Below are 26,764 nucleotides of genomic sequence, written 5' to 3'. Positions count from 1 at the left end.
AGTGTTTGTCTTTGGTCAATTGCAGAAAATGTCCATGTGGAGGGTGATTAGAGTGCTGAGTGTGCAGGAGGAGCTGCTTACCTTCCTTTCATTAGGTACAAACACACTCCACAATGCTTTACCATGACAAGGCGCAGGCACTAATGCACCCCCCAGGAACTAATTATTTGGGCTGTTTGTTCCCATCCCTGCATGCGCAGAAAGAAGGCGGAGCACAAAGAAGAGAGGCCTGCAAGAGAGATAAAAGAAGGGGTCAGCAAAGGTCTGCAGGTCCACATGTTCTTGGTGGGTGTTCACATGGCTGAAAGGGGAGGAAAAAGTTCATGTATTTTCAGAAAAGCAAAATGAACACTCCCATGTGTCCTGTGACAAAGCCAAAACACACTGAAGTGAAGTATGCACGGCCAACACTTAGCAGCACAGAAACGCACGCACACACACACACACACACACACACACAGACACACACACGGGAAGAATTTGTCTGCATTCCACCTCTAGAAACATAAGCTGCGTATGAAAAAGGCACGTCTGCACTATTCAACCTGACATATGATGCTTTTGTCAGCTGCTGTTCATTCATATTTCCATGTGAGGAGAACCCGCCCCCAAACATAGAAATATGTGTGCTGCTTGAAAATAATAAAAGGCCAAAAAACAACAACATAACATTCAATGACTTTGGTAAAAACACAGCCAAGGAAAAAATTGAAGGCATGCAGTGGTGTCGCCCCCTGCTGGGGAAAAAGGCAGAGTGCTTCTTAAAAAGTCTACATCTACAATGTGATTGTCTGTTTTTCATGTGAAGTATAAAATGCCCATAACAATATTCATAAAATGGAATGTGTGTGGTGTTTTATCATAATCTTTGTGGACGCTATTGCCCTTACGAAAATAATAACAAAAAACAAAAAAATGTGTGCTTTATCAGAAAGTTATTCCTTTTATAATGTGTATCAAGATGGGAGTCGATTTCGATTTTGATTATGGCTTCTCACGATCATGAAAATATATTTAAAAAAAACAATTAACGGCGTGCAATGTGCATGTGAATTCCTGAGCATGGAGAGGAGAGAATAAGTGTAAACAGAGCACATCTACTAGAAGTTTGGGACCATGGTTACTAGAGTTGCGCGGATAGGCAAGTATATCATCCGCAACCGCATCACCAAAGTCGTCATCCACCCGCCGTCCACCCGAACCAACATTTTATCAGGACCGTACCAGCCCGCCAAAATACATCAGAGGTCGGCCGCCTTTACCACTCACAGAAATATTTAAACCTATTTCACAGAGGTATGAAGTCAATTGGAGCCGCTAACGTTCTCGCAACTACCCAATAGCGTTCATCCTGATGACAAGATAAGGGCGTGCTGTGAGCTATTCCCTTAGACACCTTCAACAACATGTACAAACCGATTGTTACTCCGGCAACATGTGTGCAGCTTCCGTAATTACACGTACAAGATTGAAAGGCATACTGGGTGATACAGAGTACACTGATGGCTGTAATATAAACAACTTTAACACTTAGTAATATGCGCCACGCTGTGAAGCCACACAATACAAGCTTGACAAACACATTTCGGGAGAACATCCTCACAGTAAGACAACATAAACGCAACACAACAAAAACCCACAATCCTTTGTATCCGTGACACTTCCTGAATATATTTTACACCCCGCGCATATTACTAAGAGTGTTGAAATTGTTCATATCACAACCATTAGTGTACTCTGTGTCACCCAGTATGCCTTGCAGTCGTGTGAGTGTTGCCTCGGAAGCTACACACAACATGATGCTGGACTGACAAACAGATCATACATGTTGTAGAAGGCGACAAAGCCAATGGCTTCATAGCACGCCCTAATACTTATTATCTGGGTGACTGCCGGCAGGCATTGAAGAGAATAATAGCGTCTCCTATTGTCATCTTTGCTTGATGACACGGGTCTTAAATGGCTCTTTGAATGGCAAAGGATACCGATCCCAGAACCATGTATATCAAATATTTCCCACCCGGATATAATTAAAACCAATTTTTTCGTCATGTCAACTGCCCGACCCGCGGTTTATCCGTGGACTCCGCGGATGAGACCGCAAACCGCGCATCTCTAATGGTTACTACTTTTTGACACAGCGCTAGTATGCCACACCAATAATCACTCAACTCAACAAACAAGTGAGGCCTTGGGATTCCCGCCTTTACCTAACTGCAGACAAAGTCACATATATGGCCAATAAAACGTAATCTGCTGCTGAATGCAGAATATCAGGGAAATTGACATTCAATTAAAGGCCTACTGAAACCCACTACTACCGACCACGCAGTCTGATAACTATGACCTGATATGACCTGATAACTATCAGACTGCGTGGTCATATATATCAATGATGAAATATTAACATTGCAACACATGCCAATACGGCCTTTTTAGTTGACTAAATTGCAATTATAAATTTCCCGCGAAGTGTCGTGTTGAAAACGTCACGGTATGATGACTTGTATGATGACGCGTGCGTTTGACGTCTCGGGTTGCAGCCCGATCCAAGCTATAAGTAGTCTGCTTTAATCGCATAATTAAACAGTATTCTGGACATCCGTGTTGCTGAATCTTTCGCAACTTGTTCAATTAATAATGGAGAAGTCAAAGTAGAAAGATGGAGGTGGGAAGCTTTTAGCCTTTAGCCACACAAACACACGGTGTTTCCTTGTTTAAAATTCCCGGAGGTGAAGCTTTACTATGGATCAGAGCGGTCAAGCAAACATGGATCCCGACTACATGTCAACCGGCAGTTTTCGGTGAAAAAAATTGAGGTAATAAGTCGGCTCTTAGCGGATATCAGCGGAGCTTCTGTCCTGCTGCAACTTCGTGACTTCCCTCAGAGACTCTGGCGTCAAAACACCCGTGGCCACACCCCTACGACTTTCAGGTACTATTTAACTTACTAAAACATTAGCAACACAATAGGCAGATAAGGGATTTCCCAGTAGTAAATGTGTCTAAAAACATTCGAATCGCTCCCACTGCAATCGCCTTTTTTTTTTCCTAGTCCTTTGCTTTTAATTTCCTCATCCACGAATCTTTCATCCTCGCTCAAATTAAGGGGGAAATTGTCGCTTTCTCGGTCCGAATAGCTCTAGCTGCTGCTGGCTATGATTGTAAACAATGTGAGGATGTGAGGAGCCCTACAACCCGTGACGTCACACGCACATCGTCTGCTACTTTCCGTAAAGGCAAGGCTTTTTTATTAGTGACCAAAAGTTGCAAACTTTATCGCCGATGTTCTCTACTAAATCCTTTCAGCAAAAATATGGCAATATCACGAAATGATCAAGTATGACATTGAATGGACCTGCTATGTTGGGATGCCGCATGGCTGCAGTTGTGTGACCTCAAGTATGCAAAAATCCAGGAGAGCAGAAAGCAGGTAAGATGATTTTAATTTCATCAAAGTAAAAGATATAAACAGAAAGCAGTCTTGCATGGAGATGTTCCCAACATAGGTTTTAACTTCGAGCACTGAGGAGTGCTCGAGTGAAACATAAATAGACCTATGTTGATTGACAGCAGCTGAGGACCGCTGCCAATCAACGGCGAGTGTGACAAAAACAGTGCTCAGCGGAGTAAACAGGAAGTATGACAAAATAAGAGCACTGAACAGGAAATAAAGTACAAAACACGAAAAACTATCAGAAAGTAAGTGACAGATCGTTACAGGACCTCCCCCTCAAGGAACAGATACCAGATGTTCCCTGGAAAAGAAAAATGGAAAAAAATGTCCACAAAGTAAGGGAGGATGGAAGGAGGATTTGGTGGAAGGTCGCCAAACCTCGTGTCCCCGCAGCCAGCGAGGGAAAGTCAGGTGGCGACGGCGCGTAGAGCGCCGCTGGAACTGGCGGGGCGGGCGGCCACGGAACAGCCACATCATTGGCCGAAAAAGAGACGAGTGCATCCCGCGAGGAGGACGCCCAGGGCACGGCCACATCCGCGGCTGACGTGGAGGCGGGCGCGCTGAAGCAGGCCCGGAGACAGCAGACAAAGCGGCGGGGGCTGCAGCCAAAACAGATACCTCTGCAGGAGGCGGCTGAGGAGCCGATGTTGGTGCCGGCGTGGAAGCGGCAGACGTCATCAACGGCGTGGAAGCGGAAGACGTCATCGGCGGCGTGGAAGCGGAAGACGTCATCGGCGGCGTCGAAGCGGCAGACGTCATCGGCGGCGTGAAAGCGGCAGACGTCATCGGCGGCGTGAAAGCGGCAGACGTCATCGGCGGCGTGAAAGCGGCAGACGTCATCGGCGGCGTGAAAGCGGCAGACGTCATCGGCGGCGTGAAAGCGGCAGACGTCATCAACGGCGTGATTGTTGCAGATGTCATCGGCGGCGTGAAAGCGGCAGATGACGCCGGGCGAGGAGCAGCAAATGCTGGCCGAGGAATAGCGGATGCCGGCGTGACGAAGCCCGGCGTGGTGCTGCTCTTGGCGGCGTTGGAACCGTGCGTAGTGCCGGCGTTGGAGCTCGGCGTGGAGCCGGCGTTGGGGCTCGGCGTGGAGCCGGCGTTGGGGCTCGGCGTGGAGCCGGCGTTGGGGCTCGGCGTGGAGCCGGCGTTGGGGCTCGGCGTGGAGCCGGCGTTGGGGCTCGGCGTGGAGCCGGCGTTGGGGCTCGGCGTGGAGCCGGCGTTGGGGCTCGGCGTGGAGCCGGCGTTGGGGCTCGGCGTGGAGCCGGCGTTGGGGCTAGGCGTGGAGCCGGCGTTGGAGCTGTGCGAAAGCCCGCTAGGGACGTAGATGTCTCCGTGGAAGGAGACGCTGGCGGGGGTGACAGCGGTGTGTGCCTGGCTGCACCGCAGTGTATAGTGGGCCCCCCTCCACTAGGTGGCTGCCAGACACCGTTCACACATGCGGGAAAACGTGCCTGCTCGTCGGAGTCCCCCGGTGCGAAAACCAGGGACGGGCGGGAGGGGACCAGGAGGAGGGACGAAGACACGTCCCGTGCCAAGTCCCAGCAGGAGGACAAAAGCGACCTCACTGTGGGCTCCACTGGAGCTCTCGGCGAACCAAAAAAGAGAGCGGGAGCTGGCAAAAAGAGCAGCCGGGGAGCAGCCGCTGGAAGCTGCGTAGGAGCAGGGAGAAGCAGCTCAGCAGACGACGGGAAGGATGGCGGCGGCGGACGTGCCGGTCGGAGAGCCGCAGTCGGCGACGGAGCCGCAGGAGCCGCGAGACGTGAAGGAGGAGGCGGGCGCGCCGGTCGGTGAGCCGTAGCCGGCAGCGTTGCCGAGAGGAAGGATGGCGGCGGAGGACGCGCCGGTCGGAGAGCCGTAGCCGGTAGCGTTGCCGCGGGAGCCGCGAGGCATGCAGGAAGTGGCGGACGTGCTGGTCGGAGAGCCGTAGCCAGCCGTTGAGCCGAGAGGAAAGATGGCGGCGGGGGACGCGCCGGTCGGAGAGCCGAAGCCGGTGGCGTTGCCGCGGGGAGAGGGTCCGCGTCTGTAGGCTGGGACCGCACAAACCTGGCCTTCAAGTCCTCCAGGAATTGTGCGGTCCAGAACGTCGGCTGAGGATTGCCGACAGGGATTCTCGCGAGGTCACAATTTTCTGGCTCGAAGTTACTGTTGGGATGCCGCATGGCTGCAGTTGTGTGACCTCAAGTATGCAAAAATCCAGGAGAGCAGAAAGCAGGTAAGATGATTTTAATTTCATCAAAGTAAAAGATATAAACAGAAAGCAGTCTTGCATGGAGATGTTCCCAACATAGGTTTTAACTTCGAGCACTGAGGAGTGCTCGAGTGAAACATAAATAGACCTATGTTGATTGACAGCAGCTGAGGACCGCTGCCAATCAACGGCGAGTGTGACAAAAACAGTGCTCAGCGGAGTAAACAGGAAGTATGACAAAATAAGAGCACTGAACAGGAAATAAAGTACAAAACACGAAAAACTATCAGAAAGTAAGTGACAGATCGTTACATGCTATCCCCGTTTAAATAAGAAAATCTCATTTCAGTAGGCCTTTAAGTGAAATGTTGTCATTGTGAGGAGAAGGAACATTTGTTTGGGAAAATAATGTGTTTGGTAGCACTCATTCATCCTCATCCCGAACTAAAGATAGCAATTTGAAACAGCAACTAAAATAAGAAGTTAAAACTAGCAAGAACAGTCCATACATCCACAACACAACTGTTGTGTTGTTGTGTACAAAATCATGGACGTAACGTCAATGTACAAACAATCATACACCCACAACACATCACATCTGCTGTGTTGTTGTGAACGACGTCATGGACGTAACCAAATTTCCCACCAATTTTTCATACGTGTGAGCAAACGCCAAAACTCCTTTGAGCGACGGCAGACGTGCACACTGTTGTGCGCTTATCTTTTTATTCGATTTTGTGCGAGGTCTAGATTTGCCGTGAGCACCGTGCAATTGCACAGGCGCGTACCTTAAAGCAGTGTTTTTCAACCACTGTGGCGGGGCACACTAGAGATAGTGTCTGGTGTGCCGTGGGAAATTACGCAACTTCACCTAATTGATCCAAAAAATATATTTGGCAAATCAATAATTATAATCTGCAAATAATGTGCCGTTGCTTAGTGTGTGTGCTGTGTAGAACTCGGCAGGGTAACCACATAATACTCCACGTCAGTAGGTGGCAGCTGGTAGTTAATTGCTTTGTAAAAGACTGAATGTGTCGGGTTTGTTGTGATCCCAATATGCAGACCACAGCGGGAGGCAGAGTGCAGGTAAAAAGGTATGTAATGCGTAAACCTAAATTGAACAAAAGGAAAAGGCAATGGCCGTGCAAAGCGAAAGTAAAACTGCATGGCTACAAAGTAAACAGAAACAAAATGCTGGACGACAGCAAAAACTTACGGCGTCCACAAAGTACATCCATAAATGACGCGACAATCAACAAAGTCCACACAAGGAAGGATGGCAACAACTTCAATAGTCTTGCTTGCTAACAAGAGGCAGGTGCGGTGAATAGCGCTCAAAAGGAAGACATGAAACTGCTACAGGAAAACACCTACAAAACAGGAAGGGCCACCAAAATGACATCGCAAGACAAGAACTAAAGCACTACACACAGGAAAACACTAACAAACTCAAAATAAGTCATGACGACCTGGTGGAGTTTCACTTTTGAAAGTTTTCTGCTGGTGGTGTGCTTCTGTATTTTTTTATGAAAAAAATGTGCCTTGCCTCAAAAAAAGTTGAAAAACACTGCCTTAGAGGTAACGTTGGACAAGACATCAATGTACAAACAATCATACACACACACACACAAACACACACCCACACACACAGACAGACACACACACACACACACACACACACACACACAACACATCTTATCTGTGGTGTTGTTGTGAAAGACATCATGGATGTAACATCAATGTACAAACAATCATGCACACACAACACAACTCATCTAGGGACGGCGTGGCGCGGTGGGGAGAGTGGCCGTGCGCAACCCGAGCGTCCCTGGTTCAATTCCCACCTACTACCAACCGCATCACGTCCGTTGTGTCCTGAGCAAGACACTTCACCCTTGCTCCTGATGGGTGCTGGTTGGCGCCTTGCATGGCAGCTCCCTCCATCAGTGTGTGAATGTGTGTGTGAATGGGTAAATGTGGAAGTAGTGTCAAAGCGCTTTGAGTACCTTGAAGGTAGAAAAGCGCTATACAAGTACAACCCATTTATCATTTATTTGTTGTGTTGTTGTGAACAACATCATGGATGCAACATCAATTTACAAACAATCATACGCACACAACACAACTCATCTTTTGTGTTGTTGTGAACGACATCATGGATGTAACATCAATGTACAAAAAATCATAAACACACAACACAACTCATCTTTTGTGTTGTTGTGAACGACATCATGGATGTAACATCAATGTACAAACAATCATACACACAGAACATAACTCATCTGTTGTGTTGTTGTGAACAACATCATGGATGTAACATCACTGTACAAACAATCACACACACAACACAACTCATCTGTTGTGTTGTTGTGAATGACATCATGGATGTAACATCAATGTACAAACAATCATACACACACAACACAACTCATCTGTTGTGTTGTTGTGAACGACATCATGATGCAACATCAATTTACAAACAATCATACACACACAACACAACTCATCTGCTGTGTTGTTGTGAACGACATCATGGATGTAACATCAATGTACAAACACCACATCTCCTCTGCTTCTGTTGTGAACGACATCATGGATGTAACATCACTGTACAAACAATCATACACACACACAACACAACTCATCTGTTGTGTTGTTGTGAACGACATCATGGATGTAACATCACTGTACAAACAATCATACACACACAACACATTTCATCTGTTGTGTTGTTGTGAACAACATCATGGATGTAACATCAATGTACAAACAATCATACACACACAACACAACTCATCTGTTGTGTTGTTGTGAACGACATCATGGATGTAACATCAATGTACAAACAATTATGCACACACAACACAACTCATCTGTTGTGTTGTTGTGAACGACATCATGGATGTAACATCAATGTACAAAAAAATCATACACACAACACAACTCATCTGTTGTGTTGTTGTGAACGACATCATGGATGTAACATCAATGTACAAACAATCATGCACACACAACACAACTCATCTGTTGTGTTGTTGTGTACGAGATCATGGATGTAACATCAATGTACAAACAATCATGCACACACAACACATCTCATCTGCTTCTGTTGTGAACGACATCATGGATGTAACATCACTGTACAAACAATCATACACATAACACAACTCATCTGTTGTGTTATTGTGAACGACATCATGGATGTAACATCACTGTACAAACAATCATACACACACAACACAACTCATCTGTTGTGTTGTTGTGAACGACATCATGGATGTAACATCACTGTACAATCATACACACACAACACAACTCATCTGTTGTGCTGTTGTGAACGACATCATGGATGTAACATCACTGTACAAACAATCACACACACACATCACAACTCATCTGTTGTGTTGTTGTGAACATCATGGATGTAACATCAATTTATAAACAATCATACACACACAAAACAACTCATCTGCTGTGTTGTTGTGAACAACATCATGCATCCAACATCAATCTACAAACAATCATACACACACAACACAACTCATCTGTTGTGTTGTTGTGAACGACATCATGGATGTAACATCAATGTACAAACAATCATACACACACAAAACAACTCATCTGCTGTGTTGTTGTGAACAACATCATGGATGCAACATCAATTTACAAACAATCATACACACACAACACATCTCATCTGTGGTGTTCTTGTGAAAGACATTATGGATGTAACATCAATGTACAAACAATCATACACACACACAACACAACTCATCTGTTGTGTTGTTGTGAACGACATCATGGATGTAACATCACTGTACAAACAATCATACACACACAACACATTTCATTTGTTGTGTTGTTGTGAACAACATCATGGATGTAACATCAATGTACAAACAATCATACACACACAACACAACTCATCTGTTGTGTTGTTGTGAACGACATCATGGATGTAAAATCAATGTACAAACAATCATACACACACAACACAACTCATCTGTTGTGTTGTTGTGAACAACATCATTGATGTAACATCAATGTACAAACAATTATGCACACACAACAAAACTCATCTGTTGTGTTGTTGTCAACGACATCATGGATGTAACATCAATGTACAAAAAATCATACACACACAACACAACTCATCTGTTGTGTTGTTGTGAACGACATCATGGATGTAACATCAATGTACAAACAATCATGCACACACAACACAACTCATCTGTTGTGTTGTTGTGTACGACATCATGGATGTAACATCAATGTACAAACAATCATGCACACACAACACATCTCATCTGCTTCTGTTGTGAACGACATCATGGATGTAACATCACTGTACAAACAATCATACACACACAACACAACTCATCTGTTGTGTTGTTGTGAACGACATCATGGATGAAACATCAATTTACAAACAATCATACACACACAACACAACTGTACAAACAATCATACACACAAACAACTCATCTGTTGTGTTGTTGTGAACAACATCATGGATGCAACATCATTTTACAAACAATCATACACACACACAACACATCTCATCTGTGGTGTTGTTGTGAAAGACATTATGGATGTAACACCACTGTACAAACAATCATGCACACAACACAACTCATGCTGTTTTGTTGTTAACGACATCATGGATGTAACATCACTGTACAAACAACCATGCACACTCAACACAACTCATCTGTTGTGTTGTTGTGAACGATATCATGGATGTAACAATGTACAAACAATCATGCACACACACACACACAACGCATCTCATCCGTGGTGTTGTTGTGAACGACATCATGGATGTAACATCAATGTACAAACAATCATACACACACAACACAAATCTTCTGCTGTGTTGTTGTGAACAACATCATGGATGCAACATCAATTTACAAACAATCATACGCACACAACACAACTCATCTTTTGTGTTGTTGTGAACGACATCATGGATGTAACATCAATGTACAAAAAATCATAAACACACAACACAACTCATCTTTTGTGTTGTTGTGAACGACATCATGGATGTAACATCAATGTACAAACAATCATACACACAGAACATAACTCATCTGTTGTGTTGTTGTGAACAACATCATGGATGTAACATCACTGTACAAACAATCACACACACAACACAACTCATCTGTTGTGTTGTTGTGAATGACATCATGGATGTAACATCAATGTACAAACAATCATACACACACAACACAACTCATCTGTTGTGTTGTTGTGAACGACATCATGATGCAACATCAATTTACAAACAATCATACACACACAACACAACTCATCTGCTGTGTTGTTGTGAACGACATCATGGATGTAACATCAATGTACAAACACCACATCTCCTCTGCTTCTGTTGTGAACGACATCATGGATGTAACATCACTGTACAAACAATCATACACACACACAACACAACTCATCTGTTGTGTTGTTGTGAACGACATCATGGATGTAACATCACTGTACAAACAATCATACACACACAACACATTTCATCTGTTGTGTTGTTGTGAACAACATCATGGATGTAACATCAATATACAAACAATCATACACACACAACACAACTCATCTGTTGTGTTGTTGTGAACGACATCATGGATGTAACATCAATGTACAAACAATTATGCACACACAACACAACTCATCTGTTGTGTTGTTGTGAACGACATCATGGATGTAACATCAATGTACAAAAAAATCATACACACAACACAACTCATCTGTTGTGTTGTTGTGAACGACATCATGGATGTAACATCAATGTACAAACAATCATGCACACACAACACAACTCATCTGTTGTGTTGTTGTGTACGAGATCATGGATGTAACATCAATGTACAAACAATCATGCACACACAACACATCTCATCTGCTTCTGTTGTGAACGACATCATGGATGTAACATCACTGTACAAACAATCATACACATAACACAACTCATCTGTTGTGTTATTGTGAACGACATCATGGATGTAACATCACTGTACAAACAATCATACACACACAACACAACTCATCTGTTGTGTTGTTGTGAACGACATCATGGATGTAACATCACTGTACAATCATACACACACAACACAACTCATCTGTTGTGCTGTTGTGAACGACATCATGGATGTAACATCACTGTACAAACAATCACACACACACATCACAACTCATCTGTTGTGTTGTTGTGAACATCATGGATGTAACATCAATTTATAAACAATCATACACACACAAAACAACTCATCTGCTGTGTTGTTGTGAACAACATCATGCATCCAACATCAATCTACAAACAATCATACACACACAACACAACTCATCTGTTGTGTTGTTGTGAACGACATCATGGATGTAACATCAATGTACAAACAATCATACACACACAAAACAACTCATCTGCTGTGTTGTTGTGAACAACATCATGGATGCAACATCAATTTACAAACAATCATACACACACAACACATCTCATCTGTGGTGTTCTTGTGAAAGACATTATGGATGTAACATCAATGTACAAACAATCATACACACACACAACACAACTCATCTGTTGTGTTGTTGTGAACGACATCATGGATGTAACATCACTGTACAAACAATCATACACACACAACACATTTCATCTGTTGTGTTGTTGTGAACAACATCATGGATGTAACATCAATGTACAAACAATCATACACACACAACACAACTCATCTGTTGTGTTGTTGTGAACGACATCATGGATGTAAAATCAATGTACAAACAATCATACACACACAACACAACTCATCTGTTGTGTTGTTGTGAACAACATCATTGATGTAACATCAATGTACAAACAATTATGCACACACAACAAAACTCATCTGTTGTGTTGTTGTCAACGACATCATGGATGTAACATCAATGTACAAAAAATCATACACACACAACACAACTCATCTGTTGTGTTGTTGTGAACGACATCATGGATGTAACATCAATGTACAAACAATCATGCACACACAACACAACTCATCTGTTGTGTTGTTGTGTACGACATCATGGATGTAACATCAATGTACAAACAATCATGCACACACAACACATCTCATCTGCTTCTGTTGTGAACGACATCATGGATGTAACATCACTGTACAAACAATCATACACACACAACACAACTCATCTGTTGTGTTGTTGTGAACGACATCATGGATGCAACATCAATTTACAAACAATCATACACACACAACACAACTGTACAAACAATCATACACACAAACAACTCATCTGTTGTGTTGTTGTGAACAACATCATGGATGCAACATCATTTTACAAACAATCATACACACACACAACACATCTCATCTGTGGTGTTGTTGTGAAAGACATTATGGATGTAACACCACTGTACAAACAATCATGCACACAACACAACTCATGCTGTTTTGTTGTTAACGACATCATGGATGTAACATCACTGTACAAACAATCATGCACACTCAACACAACTCATCTGTTGTGTTGTTGTGAACGATATCATGGATGTAACAATGTACAAACAATCATGCACACACACACACACAACGCATCTCATCCGTGGTGTTGTTGTGAACGACATCATGGATGTAACATCAATGTACAAACAATCATACACACACAACACAAATCTTCTGTTGTGTTGTTGTGAACAACATCATGGATGCAACATCAATTTACAAACAATCATACGCACACAACACAACTCATCTTTTGTGTTGTTGTGAACGACATCATGGATGTAACATCAATGTACAAAAAATCATAAACACACAACACAACTCATCTTTTGTGTTGTTGTGAACGACATCATGGATGTAACATCAATGTACAAACAATCATACACACAGAACATAACTCATCTGTTGTGTTGTTGTGAACAACATCATGGATGTAACATCACTGTACAAACAATCACACACACAACACAACTCATCTGTTGTGTTGTTGTGAATGACATCATGGATGTAACATCAATGTACAAACAATCATACACACACAACACAACTCATCTGTTGTGTTGTTGTGAACGACATCATGATGCAACATCAATTTACAAACAATCATACACACACAACACAACTCATCTGCTGTGTTGTTGTGAACGACATCATGGATGTAACATCAATGTACAAACACCACATCTCCTCTGCTTCTGTTGTGAACGACATCATGGATGTAACATCACTGTACAAACAATCATACACACACACAACACAACTCATCTGTTGTGTTGTTGTGAACGACATCATGGATGTAACATCACTGTACAAACAATCATACACACACAACACATTTCATCTGTTGTGTTGTTGTGAACAACATCATGGATGTAACATCAATATACAAACAATCATACACACACAACACAACTCATCTGTTGTGTTGTTGTGAACGACATCATGGATGTAACATCAATGTACAAACAATTATGCACACACAACACAACTCATCTGTTGTGTTGTTGTGAACGACATCATGGATGTAACATCAATGTACAAAAAAATCATACACACAACACAACTCATCTGTTGTGTTGTTGTGAACGACATCATGGATGTAACATCAATGTACAAACAATCATGCACACACAACACAACTCATCTGTTGTGTTGTTGTGTACGAGATCATGGATGTAACATCAATGTACAAACAATCATGCACACACAACACATCTCATCTGCTTCTGTTGTGAACGACATCATGGATGTAACATCACTGTACAAACAATCATACACATAACACAACTCATCTGTTGTGTTATTGTGAACGACATCATGGATGTAACATCACTGTACAAACAATCATACACACACAACACAACTCATCTGTTGTGTTGTTGTGAACGACATCATGGATGTAACATCACTGTACAATCATACACACACAACACAACTCATCTGTTGTGCTGTTGTGAACGACATCATGGATGTAACATCACTGTACAAACAATCACACACACACATCACAACTCATCTGTTGTGTTGTTGTGAACATCATGGATGTAACATCAATTTATAAACAATCATACACACACAAAACAACTCATCTGCTGTGTTGTTGTGAACAACATCATGCATCCAACATCAATCTACAAACAATCATACACACACAACACAACTCATCTGTTGTGTTGTTGTGAACGACATCATGGATGTAACATCAATGTACAAACAATCATACACACACAAAACAACTCATCTGCTGTGTTGTTGTGAACAACATCATGGATGCAACATCAATTTACAAACAATCATACACACACAACACATCTCATCTGTGGTGTTCTTGTGAAAGACATTATGGATGTAACATCAATGTACAAACAATCATACACACACACAACACAACTCATCTGTTGTGTTGTTGTGAACGACATCATGGATGTAACATCACTGTACAAACAATCATACACACACAACACATTTCATCTGTTGTGTTGTTGTGAACAACATCATGGATGTAACATCAATGTACAAACAATCATACACACACAACACAACTCATCTGTTGTGTTGTTGTGAACGACATCATGGATGTAAAATCAATGTACAAACAATCATACACACACAACACAACTCATCTGTTGTGTTGTTGTGAACAACATCATTGATGTAACATCAATGTACAAACAATTATGCACACACAACAAAACTCATCTGTTGTGTTGTTGTCAACGACATCATGGATGTAACATCAATGTACAAAAAATCATACACACACAACACAACTCATCTGTTGTGTTGTTGTGAACGACATCATGGATGTAACATCAATGTACAAACAATCATGCACACACAACACAACTCATCTGTTGTGTTGTTGTGTACGACATCATGGATGTAACATCAATGTACAAACAATCATGCACACACAACACATCTCATCTGCTTCTGTTGTGAACGACATCATGGATGTAACATCACTGTACAAACAATCATACACACACAACACAACTCATCTGTTGTGTTGTTGTGAACGACATCATGGATGCAACATCAATTTACAAACAATCATACACACACAACACAACTGTACAAACAATCATACACACAAACAACTCATCTGTTGTGTTGTTGTGAACAACATCATGGATGCAACATCATTTTACAAACAATCATACACACACACAACACATCTCATCTGTGGTGTTGTTGTGAAAGACATTATGGATGTAACACCACTGTACAAACAATCATGCACACAACACAACTCATGCTGTTTTGTTGTTAACGACATCATGGATGTAACATCACTGTACAAACAATCATGCACACTCAACACAACTCATCTGTTGTGTTGTTGTGAACGATATCATGGATGTAACAATGTACAAACAATCATGCACACACACACACACAACGCATCTCATCCGTGGTGTTGTTGTGAACGACATCATGGATGTAACATCAATGTACAAACAATCATACACACACAACACAAATCTTCTGTTGTGTTGTTGTGAACAACGTCATGGATGCAACATCAATTTACAAACAATCATACACACACAACACATCTAATCTGTTGTGTTGTTGTGAACAACGTCATGGATGCAACATCAATTTGCAAACAATCATACACACACAACACATCTAATCTGTTGTGTTGTTGTGAACATCATGGATGCAACATCAATGTACAAACAATCATACACACACAACACAACTCATCTTTTGTGTTGTTGTGAACGACATCATCGATGTAACATCAAAGTACAAACAGTGGTGGGAACTTGATTGGCTTTTTCTATTTTTTTAACAGCCTCTCAAATCGTCTCCACAGGCTCAGAACAGCATCACACTTCCCTACCTTCACAATAACAGCGCTAAAACTTTTATTGACACAATTACAAAGTTATTATGCTTTGACCCAAAAAATGGGTATCAAATTGTCCAAATATGTTTTGCACCAACAAGTGTGAGGATTTTTGCATTGAATTAACAAACATTGAATTCAACGTAGAAAGCACTTACTGTGGTGGTAAAATATGTGTAAAAGGTTAAAAAAAAGAAATTAAAAAAAAAAAAAGTCATATATGTTATTTTATTGTTTTTATTTTGCTATTGCTATTATTATTATACTATTTGTTGTGGTTTATCAGTTAATAATTTATATGCCGGTTTTTATAACTATATTTAAAGTTGAGTTTTGGCGGTATAGTAAACACTCATGTTTTAAAATTAGTGAATAATCATGTAATTAATCGTGATTACACTATCAATCAAAATAATGGTGGTTATTATTTTTGCCATATTGGTCCAGCCCCAAGACCTTGTGAAAAGTCGGCATGCTGATAATCACAAGTTGCATGACGCTGCAACACAACTACTTTTCCACGCTGCTACATTGCACACTTTCCTTCTGCTTTTGGGCCACTCTGGTGCAACCTACACACAGACACACACACACACACGAGTGGGTCACTGCAAAGTCACGGTCATGTGGTCACCGTCACACACGGACATTTAAGGTCAGACTCTGACTAATGCAATAAATGAAATAACATTTGTATTAAAAGGCCTACTGAAATGAGATTTTCTTATTTAAACGGGGATAGCAGGTCCATTCTATGTGTCATACTTGATCATTTCGCGGTATTGCCATATTTTTGCTGAAATGATTTAGTAGAGGACATCGACGATAAAGTTTGCAACTTTAGGTCGCTAATAAAAAAGCCTTGCCTGTACCGGAAGTAGCAGACGATGTGCGCGTGATGTCACGGGTTGTAGGGCTCCTCACATCCTCACATTGCTTATAATCATAACCACAAGAAGCTAGAGCTATTCGGACCGAGAAAGCGACAATTTCCCCATTAATTTGAGCGAGGATGAAATATTCGTGGTTGAGGAAATTTAGAGTGAAGGCCTAGAAAAGAAAAAAAAAAGTTCAAAAGGGCAGTGAGAGCGATTCAGATGTTTTTAGACACATTTACTAAGATAATTCTAGGAAATCCCTTATCTTTCTGTTATGTTGCTAGTGTTTTAGTAAGTTAAATAGTACCTTAAATTCGGAGGGGTGTGGCCATGGGTGTTTTGACGCCAGAGTCTCAGAGAAGTCACGGCAGCTGCAGGAGGTCGCTGACTCCGCTGATCTCCGGTAAGAGGCGACTTATTTACACAATTTTCTCACCGAAAACTGCTGGTTGACATGTAGTCGGGATCCATGTTCGCTTGACCGCTCTGATCCATAGTAAAGCTTCACCTCCAGGAATTTTAAACAAGGAAACACTGTGTGTAAAGGCTAAAGCTTCCCACCTCCATCTTTCTACTTTGACTTCATTATTAATTGAACAATTTGCAAAAGATTCAGCAACACGGATGTCCAAAATACTGTGTAATTGCGCGATGAAAAGAGACGACTTTTAGCCGCAAGTGGTGCTGAGCTAATATGTCCCCACCAACCAATGACGTCACAAACACGCGTCATCATTCCGTGACGTTTTCAATAGGAAACTCTGCGGGAAATTTAAAATTGTAATTTAGTAAACTAAACCGGCCGTATTGGCATGTGTTGCAATGTTAATATTTCATCATTGATATATAAACTATCAGACTGCGTGGTGGGTAGTAGTGGGTTTCAGTAGGCCTTTAAACTCCTGTTTTTACTTATTTTGTTTTCTATCTTAATTATTAAAAGTACTGCCCGACTGCAGCTGAGACAGTCTCCAGCACCACCCGCGACCCCAAAAGGGACAATCGGTAGAAAATGGATGGCTGGATGATTATTCTCTCGATTACGTTAATAACTTACGGTGTTATTTGTATTTAATTTTTACCTATATTTTATTATTCGTTTCATACTATTTTTCAGATGCCGTTTGTCCTTAAAATAGTGTTTTGTTTTCTTTCCTTTTCAATTTTTTTTTTGCAGCACGTGTTTGTCACTTGCCTGTGTATAAAAAGTCTACATATATTAAAGTTTGATTTAAAAGTGGTTAAAAAATAATTATACATTCACTTTTTACTGAGCTCCAATACCAGATACAAGCTTTTACTAAGACCCAATTAATTTTTATAGAGTGGAAATAATTTATTATTGTACCTATAGATTGCAAAATTGAGAGCATGTTTTTGGTTATTAAAAATATATTTTATCTAAATTTAAATTTTATTTTTCAAATGGGTATTATCTTCTCTGGTGAATACACAGCTTTATGTTCCTGTTCTTCTTCTACTTCATCCTCCAGCTCTTATTTGCAGCCATTACTGAACTGTCTAACAAAATGAACATTTGTGGAAATATTTTGGCCCAAGGGTGTCAAACTCTGGCCCGCGGGCCAAATTCGGCCCGCCATGTATTCTAATTTGGCCCTTAAGGCAATATCAAATTAACATTAGAGCTGGCCCACCGGTATTATACAGCAGTGGTGCCACTGTAACACCGCATTCAACGCTAATACTCTTACTTGCCAACCCTCCCGATTTTCCCAGAAGACTCCCGAATTTCAATGCCCCTTTCGAAAATCTCCCGGGGACAACCATTCTCCCGAATTTCTCCCGATTTCCACCCGGACAACAATATTGAGGACCCTGCCTTTATCGTACTCTACAACCTGTCGTCATGTCCTCTTTTCCTCCCTACAAACAGCGTGCCAGCCCAGTCACATGATATATGTGGCCTTTACGCACATAAATGAATGCAAGGCATATTTGGTCAACACCCATACTGAAGGTGGCCGTGTAAACAACTTTACACTGTTACAAATATGCGCCACACTGTGAACCCACACCAAACAAGAATGACAAACACATTTCGGGAGAACATTCGCAACATAAACACAACAGAACAAATACCCAGAACCCCTTGCAGCACTAACTCCTCCGGGACCCTACACTATACACCCCTCCCCCCCGCTACCACCATTTTTTTTATTTTCATTTTATTTAATATGCCATTGATATTCTTTCGTTTGTTTATTGAAAGTTGATTTTGCACTGTTAAGTTATATATGCGTTGCTTGTTTTATATTCGGTGTTAAAGCAAATCAGTTTAGTAAACTGAGCAATAATTAACGTTTTTATGTTTGCACTTTCTCTGGCTACTTGAATGTTTGATTCATTCATTATTGTTATTTTTTATTTTCAAATGTATTATTAGCCTTTGGAAAAAGTTTATTTTGATACTTACCTCAGAGGGGTGCCTGCAAATAGAAAAGAGGCATTACATTTTTATTCAAATTTTATTTGATATGCTATTGATATTTTTTTATTATTATTATTATTATTATTTGAAACTCGATTTTGCATGTCACTATAAAGTTACATAAGCCTTGCTAGTTAAATATTAATTGCAAAACTTGTTTAGGTCCTATTAAAAGGTTAATTTGCTCAATTTTGGCCCGCGGATTTGTTCAGTTTTTAAATTTTGGCCCACTCTGTATTTGAGTTTGACACCCTTGTTTTAGACAATTAGGCTTTCCTAGTAGATTTTTTTTTTTCAAGTCTTGAAACTTGAGGATTGATCCCTGAATCATAATAGTTTTTTTTTATTTAATGCCATTTATCAATATTCACACCATCAGACTGCGTGGTCAGTTGTAGTGGGTTTCAGTAGACCTTTAATTGGGTCACATGTTCTGGGAAGGGATTGGTATCGCCAAATGTAATTGACCATGTTTCTGAGAAGAAGAGACACAATGAGAGCATACAAATAACGGCTATTCATCTCAATGATAGAGCTGTACCCCCACTGTCAATTACATTTATGTCAATGTCTGTTGAGTTTTTTCAACTGTTGCTGAAGTTTTAAACATTCAACTATCCATTTCAATACCGTAATCATTCATCAGCCCGTTGATCTTTACATGTATGGTGCAAGTGAAGAGGAGACAAGAGGAAGAGGATGCACCTCAGTCCTCATGACTTCCTTGTGCGCACTAATGAGGGATGAGATGCGTCTGGTTAAGCAACATCACATGTCAGTGTGCTCACCAGCAGCAGATTTGATTAGCGCTCACAAACACACAATCAGAGCAGAGCGGAGGAGAACATCTTCCTGAGCTGACATCCACTGAAGAAGCACATCACTTTTATTAATTTCAACTTTCCGAGATGGGACTTTTCAAAGGTGCTTTCCTGCTCGCTTGCATCGGTTTGGCTCATCAAGCAGAGCCACCCAAAAGTAAGATGTTCATCTTTATTCTGGGATTGTGTGTACTGGACTTAAACACAATGTATTTAACTATATATCATCTGCATTATGTTGAAATGTTTGACGGTTTGCTCACTGTGACGTCTCATGAGCTGATTCCCCGCTGAAGACCTCTCACTCGATGACCTTTCCCCTCCTAAAACATGAGACATATTGCGTGTCATGTCAAGCAACACGAAAATAGCATAAATATCACAAGATAATCAGGTAAGTGCTAACCATATTGGTCAAAAAGATGTCGCTGAAAATTCTTACTCTAACCAACGTCTGGAGGGGATTTCCTGGTATAGTCATTTAATAATACATGAATATAAGATGTATTACTGTGAGGAAAAAAACATTACTATTATAAAGAAAGAGACTTATTTTTAAAAAAAAAATCTTCATTTGTAAGTAATATTGCAGGGGTGTCAAACTCAAATACAGAGTGGACCAAAATGTGCAAACATAAAAATTTTAATTATTGCTCAGTTTGCTACACTGATTTGCTTTAACACCGAATATAAAAGAAGCAACGCTTATATAACTTAACAGTGCAAAATCAACTTTCAAAAAACAAACGAAAGAATATCAATGGCATATTAAATAAAATGAAAATTTAAAAAATGGTGGTAGCGGGGGAAGTGTATGGTGTAGCGTCCCGGAAGCGTTAGTGCTGCAAGTGGTTCTGGGTATTTGTTCTGTTGTGTTTATGTTTCGAATGTTCTCCTGAAACGTGTTTGTCATTCGTGTTTGGTGTGGGTTCACAGTGTGGCGCATATTTTTAACAGTGTTAAAGTTGTTTACACGGCCACCTTCAGTATGGGTGTTGACCAAGTATGCGTTGCATTCATTTCTGTGCCTAAAAGCCGCATATATCATGTGACTGGGCTGGCACGCTGTTTGTAGGGAGGAAAAGAGGACATGACGACAGGTTGTAGAGTACAATAAAAGCAGGGTCCTCAATATTGTTGTCCGGGTGGAAATCGGGAGAAATTCGGGAGAATGGTTGCCCCCGGGAGATTTTCGAGAGGGGCACTGAAATTCGGGAGTGTTCTGGGAAAATCGGGAGGGTTGGCAAGTAAGAGTTTTAGCGGTGAATGCGGCGTTACAGCGGCACCACTGCTGTATAATAGCGGCGGGCCAGTTTTAATGTTAATTTGATATTGCCTTAAGGGCGAAATTAAATTACACGGCGGGCAAAAATATTGCCCGTGGGACAGAGTTTGACACCCATGTAATATTGGGAGATAGATAGATGGATAGGTAGATAGATACAGATCTTTATTGATTCCTTCAGGAGAGTTCCCTCGGGAAAATAAAAAAAATAAAAAAAGATGATGTCACAGGAGTGTGAAACTCATTATCGTTGCGGAACACATTGCAATTACAAGTGATCACTTTTAACTGTGAATTGAAATGCATAATTGCCTCATTATATAATCATACAATTGCCGATGCATTTGATTATTTTTACAGATTGATAACTTGCTTTGAAATTTTGAGCCGAGATGACAAGCAGATATTTAAGCATTTCGTTTTGATAACAAAAAATACATTTTGGAATATATTGTTGCATGATCAGATAATGGAGTTAAGAAGATATCTTTTTTTTTTCTCTGCCAAAATTGGCAAATAAAGATGAGGTGCTTTATCTAAGCACATTATTTCCGGGCTCTTGCAGGCCACATAAAATGACATTGCATGGCTTCCAGTTTGACACATTTTGTGTTTGTCGTTACTCTACAGCAGGGGTCACCAACGCGGTGCCCGCGGGCACCAGGTAGCCCGTAAGGACCAGATGAGTCGCCCGCTGGCCTGTTTTAAAAAGAGCTCAAACAGCAGCACTTACCAGTGAGCTGCCTCTATTTTTTACATTTGATTTATTTACATCTAGCAAGCTGGTCTCGCTTTGCTCGACATTTTTAATTCTAAGAGAGACAAAACTCAAATAGAATTTGAAAATCCAAGTAAATATTTTAAAAACTTGGTCTTCTCTTGTTTAAATAAATTCATTTATTTTTCTACTTTGCTGCTCATAACTTTCAGAAAGACAATTTTAGAGAAACAATACAACCTTAAAAATGATTTTCGGATTTTTCAACACATACTTTTTTACCTTTGAAATTCCTTCCCCTTCTGTCCTGACAATTTAAATCAATGTTCAAGTATTTTTTTTTTATTGTAAAGAATAATAAATACATTTTAATTTAATTTTTCATTTTAGCCTCTGTTTTTTTCTACGAAAAATATTTGTGAAATATTTCTTCAAACCTATTACGATTAAAATTCAAAAAAATTATTCTGGCAAATCTAGAAAATCTGTAGAATCAAATTTAAATCTTATTTCAAAGTCTTTTGAATTTCTTTTAAAATTTTTGTTCTGGAAAATCTAGAAGAAATAATGATTTGTCTTTGTTAGAAATATAGCATGGTCTGATTTGTTATATATTATAACAAAGTGCAGATTGGATTTTAACCTATTCAAAACATGTCATCAAAATTCTAAAATGAATTTTAATCAGGAAAAATTACGAGTGATGTCCCATAAATTATTTTTTAAAAAATTTCAAAAAGATTCAAATTAGCTAGTTTTAAAAAAAAAATTCAGTTGAATATTGAATTTTAAAGATTTGAAATTGAAGCTAAACTATGTTTCAAAAAGTTATTTTAATTTTTTTCCTGCTTTCTCCTCTTTTAAATCATTCAATTAAGTGTTTTTTTCATCATCTATTCTCTACAAAAAACCTTCCGTAAAAGGAAAAAAATGTACGACAAATACCCATTTATTCTATATATATATATATATATATATATATATATATATATATATATATATATATATATATATATATATATATATATGTAGATTTATTTATTAAAGGTAAATTGAGCAAACTGGCTATTTCTGGCAAATTATTTAAGTGTGTATCAAACTGGTAGCCCTTCGCATTAATCGGTACCCAAGAAGTAGGTCTTGGTTTCAAAAAGGTTGGTGACCCCTGCTCTACAGTGTACTACACAAAAAAACTTTCAACAATCCCCGATAAAGTGTGGCATTATTGTGAGTTTTATTGTCTTCAAAGTACCCCAAAGCTGCCACAAATGATTGGAGGATGCGGGAAGAACTGTGGATTACATCGGGCTGTCCACCCCGCAGGTTTTGAGGACCAGTCATAGACAATTTAGAGTGAAAAGCTAATTTTATTTTCACTTGCATACAAAATCCTTCTAACTTGAATTGTTCCCCTGGCTTCGAGACTCTCCCGAAGAACAGCGCAGTGAAGACACAATAAACTCCCTTCTTGCCTCTCATGGACACACAGCTGTTGTTGACTTTGGACGAGACCGCACAATACATCAAGGCCGCGGATCAGACACACACTACGGGCTTATACACACACACACACACATCCACAAAAAAAATTTACGCCACACATAAACCCCCCACCCCAACCCAATGCCCTCGACGCAAATCCCGTAAGGGTGACGAATGGATGGTCAGCGCCTGAGAGCTGCAGCCTACCACCATGACCTTGAACTACCTTCCCTCTGTTGCTAGATATCTCGAGATGTATGTTGTAATATGTATATGTGCTTTGCTATGGAGGTTTTTCCCACTCCGAACTGGGCCCCTTTAGGAGCCAGGTCTGGATTGTATATTTTTTACTCATCATTCCCCAGCGTTTACCTTTTTCCCATCTTTTACGGGGCGACTTATGGCGACCCATCAGCGTTCTTGTTCTGTAACCCTGTACACTGTTTGTTTGTCCAATCTTGAACAGGTTTGTGCTGAAAACAATGTTTCGTTGTACTTGTGCAATGACAATAAAGACCTATCCTATCCTATCCTCCTATCCTGGTCAGTCACTGCATATAACTTCTGTTTTCTTTCTCCAGCGTATGCAGACATGTTCCCCCACAAGCACTTAATACCAGGAAAGATTCCTTACCCCATCCCGCCCATCCCTGGCTGGGGTCCTGACACCCACCCATGGGACGCCTACATCTACCCGCCAATGAAACCAAAGAACAACGAGCTCATGAACAGACGAGGTCAGTGTTCCACCTGGTTTTAGCCCAAAGATGTCCAAAGTGCGGCCCGCAGATAATGTTTTAACAGCAAAATTCACATTCTAAAAATACTGTTACAAAAAAGTTAAATAAAAGCGCATTCAAAAAATTTGAAATTTATCGAGAAAAAGTTGCAATGTTGACTCTAATAATGTAAGCATTTCACCAATCTCGCGCACTTTGCAAATTATACGTCATTTCCATTGTGCGCAAGCAATTTGCATATCGCAAGACGAGATTTAAGACGAGATTTTGTGGATGGTTTAGTCAGTAACCCTACATTATTATATTTTATTAATAGTAAACAAAGTTGTGGTAGTAGTTTAGTCAGTAGTTTAGGCTGGTTAGGGTTAGGGCTGGGGTTAGGGTTGGACTGATTTGAGGGCAATACTCAGTTATATTGTCCCGACTACAAATGAATAGATTTACATAAGTATCTAATAAATTATCTTGATACCAAAAACATGTATTCGCGCCCATTGATTTGCAAAATGTGCACCACACATTATTCAAATATATAGCTGGAAGCAATTTGCAAAAAGATTGTGCATTATACAAATTGGCAAAATGCGATTGCGCATTTTGCAAATTGCTCACATTGGTATTGTGCCTACAACAATAACACAAAGCTGTCACGCAGGCTGTTTTTTTCTTTAAAACAATCCATTGTTCAAAAAAGAATAATGAATCAAAATCAAAGGTCAATCCATCTGTTGTGTGACTATCAAAAAGCAATTAGTCACTGAGAGTGGAAAGCAGGGCTCTGTCTGACAAGCTAGGTCCAAGGATGCAACATGAAGTCCTTATTGCAGTTTTGAGGGTGATTTATTGTCTCTTTGAGTAAAAATACAATACATTACATTCAGATGGTTTGTGGTTCCTTTGCAATCCTTTTACAGTCTTTTTGCAGTCCTTTTGCGGTCCGTTTGCGGTCAACAGAAGTAACGACACCCAGGTTCACACTCTCTCCAAACAAGCCAAACAATTCCACCAGAAAAGTGCAGGTGATATTCATTCAACAATCATTCAGCCCCACAGACACGCCTCCCACACACACAAGCTCCGCCCACACACATGTAGCCACACCCACTATCCCAGGTCACAAGTGAGAAACAAATCCCTGCCTCTACGCCATCCATCCATCCATTTTCTTCCACTTATCCGGTGTCAGGTCGCGTTGCGTAGCGGTCAATGTTGTTATGAATTATTGACCTATTGGTAACTTTAATCAATCAATGTTTATTTATATAGCCCTAAATCACAAATGTCTCAAAGGACTGTACAAACCACTACGACTACGACATCCTTGGAAGAACCCACATAAGGGCAAGGAGAACTCACACCCAGTGGGACGCCAAAATATTACACTTTGAAATATTTTGTTGGGGTGAAATATTGCATATTTTGTGTGTTTGCCATAAAAAAAAAATTTCTATGAAAAAAAAGGGCATTAAACCATCAAAAAAAACATCCAAAAATAATCAACTTCAGAGAGCTCTGAAGTTGATCTACAGATTCAAGCATTGAAAGTAAAAAATAATATACGACTGAGAGGGTTTCCCCGAGACTGCCAAGATACCTGCGGCGGTGGAGGTGTGGTTATGGGCGTGGTCACAATGACGTAATTGAAAAATTTGCCTATAATGATATGATTTTCTTCAAAAATGTTTTTTTACATTTGACCCTCCTTAGTTTTACCCTGCTTCTAAATGTGTTTTAACTCTTGTGCAGCATTTTGTGAAACTTTTATTCTTTTCTAAAATGTGCTATAAATAAAGTCCATTAGATTGGATAAAAAAGGCTTAAAAAATGTATACATACATTTAAAAACAGATCTCTTATTATTAAATAGTATTAAG

The 26,764-nt window shown here is 40.4% G+C and overlaps 1 protein-coding gene and 1 long non-coding RNA gene across 3 annotated transcripts in view; one reads left to right on the top strand and one right to left on the bottom strand.

The window, feature by feature from the left end:
* Positions 1-9: 9 nt before the first annotated feature.
* Positions 10-25,872, bottom strand: LOC133539979 (uncharacterized). Its single transcript, XR_009803518.1, has 3 exons — positions 25,766-25,872; positions 20,929-20,988; positions 10-229 (listed from the first exon to the last, which is right to left on the bottom strand). It is a non-coding gene; the product is annotated as an uncharacterized LOC133539979 (long non-coding RNA).
* Positions 20,610-26,764, top strand: part of gpnmb (glycoprotein (transmembrane) nmb) — a 35,160-nt gene continuing 29,005 nt past the window's right edge. The window contains exons 1-2 of one of the 2 annotated variants that reach the window (XM_061882410.1): positions 20,610-20,822; positions 24,732-24,887. In XM_061882410.1, the coding sequence (XP_061738394.1) occupies positions 20,753-20,822; positions 24,732-24,887 (226 nt within the window). In that variant the 5' untranslated portion in view covers positions 20,610-20,752. The remainder of the gene's footprint in view (positions 20,823-24,731; positions 24,888-26,764) is intronic. The other variant, XM_061882411.1, reaches the window with a different exon arrangement.

Source organism: Nerophis ophidion, linkage group LG21 (assembly GCF_033978795.1).
Source record: "Nerophis ophidion isolate RoL-2023_Sa linkage group LG21, RoL_Noph_v1.0, whole genome shotgun sequence".
NCBI classification, from domain to species: Eukaryota; Metazoa; Chordata; class Actinopteri; order Syngnathiformes; family Syngnathidae; genus Nerophis; species Nerophis ophidion.
This window is presented reverse-complemented; position numbering and strand designations above follow the sequence as displayed.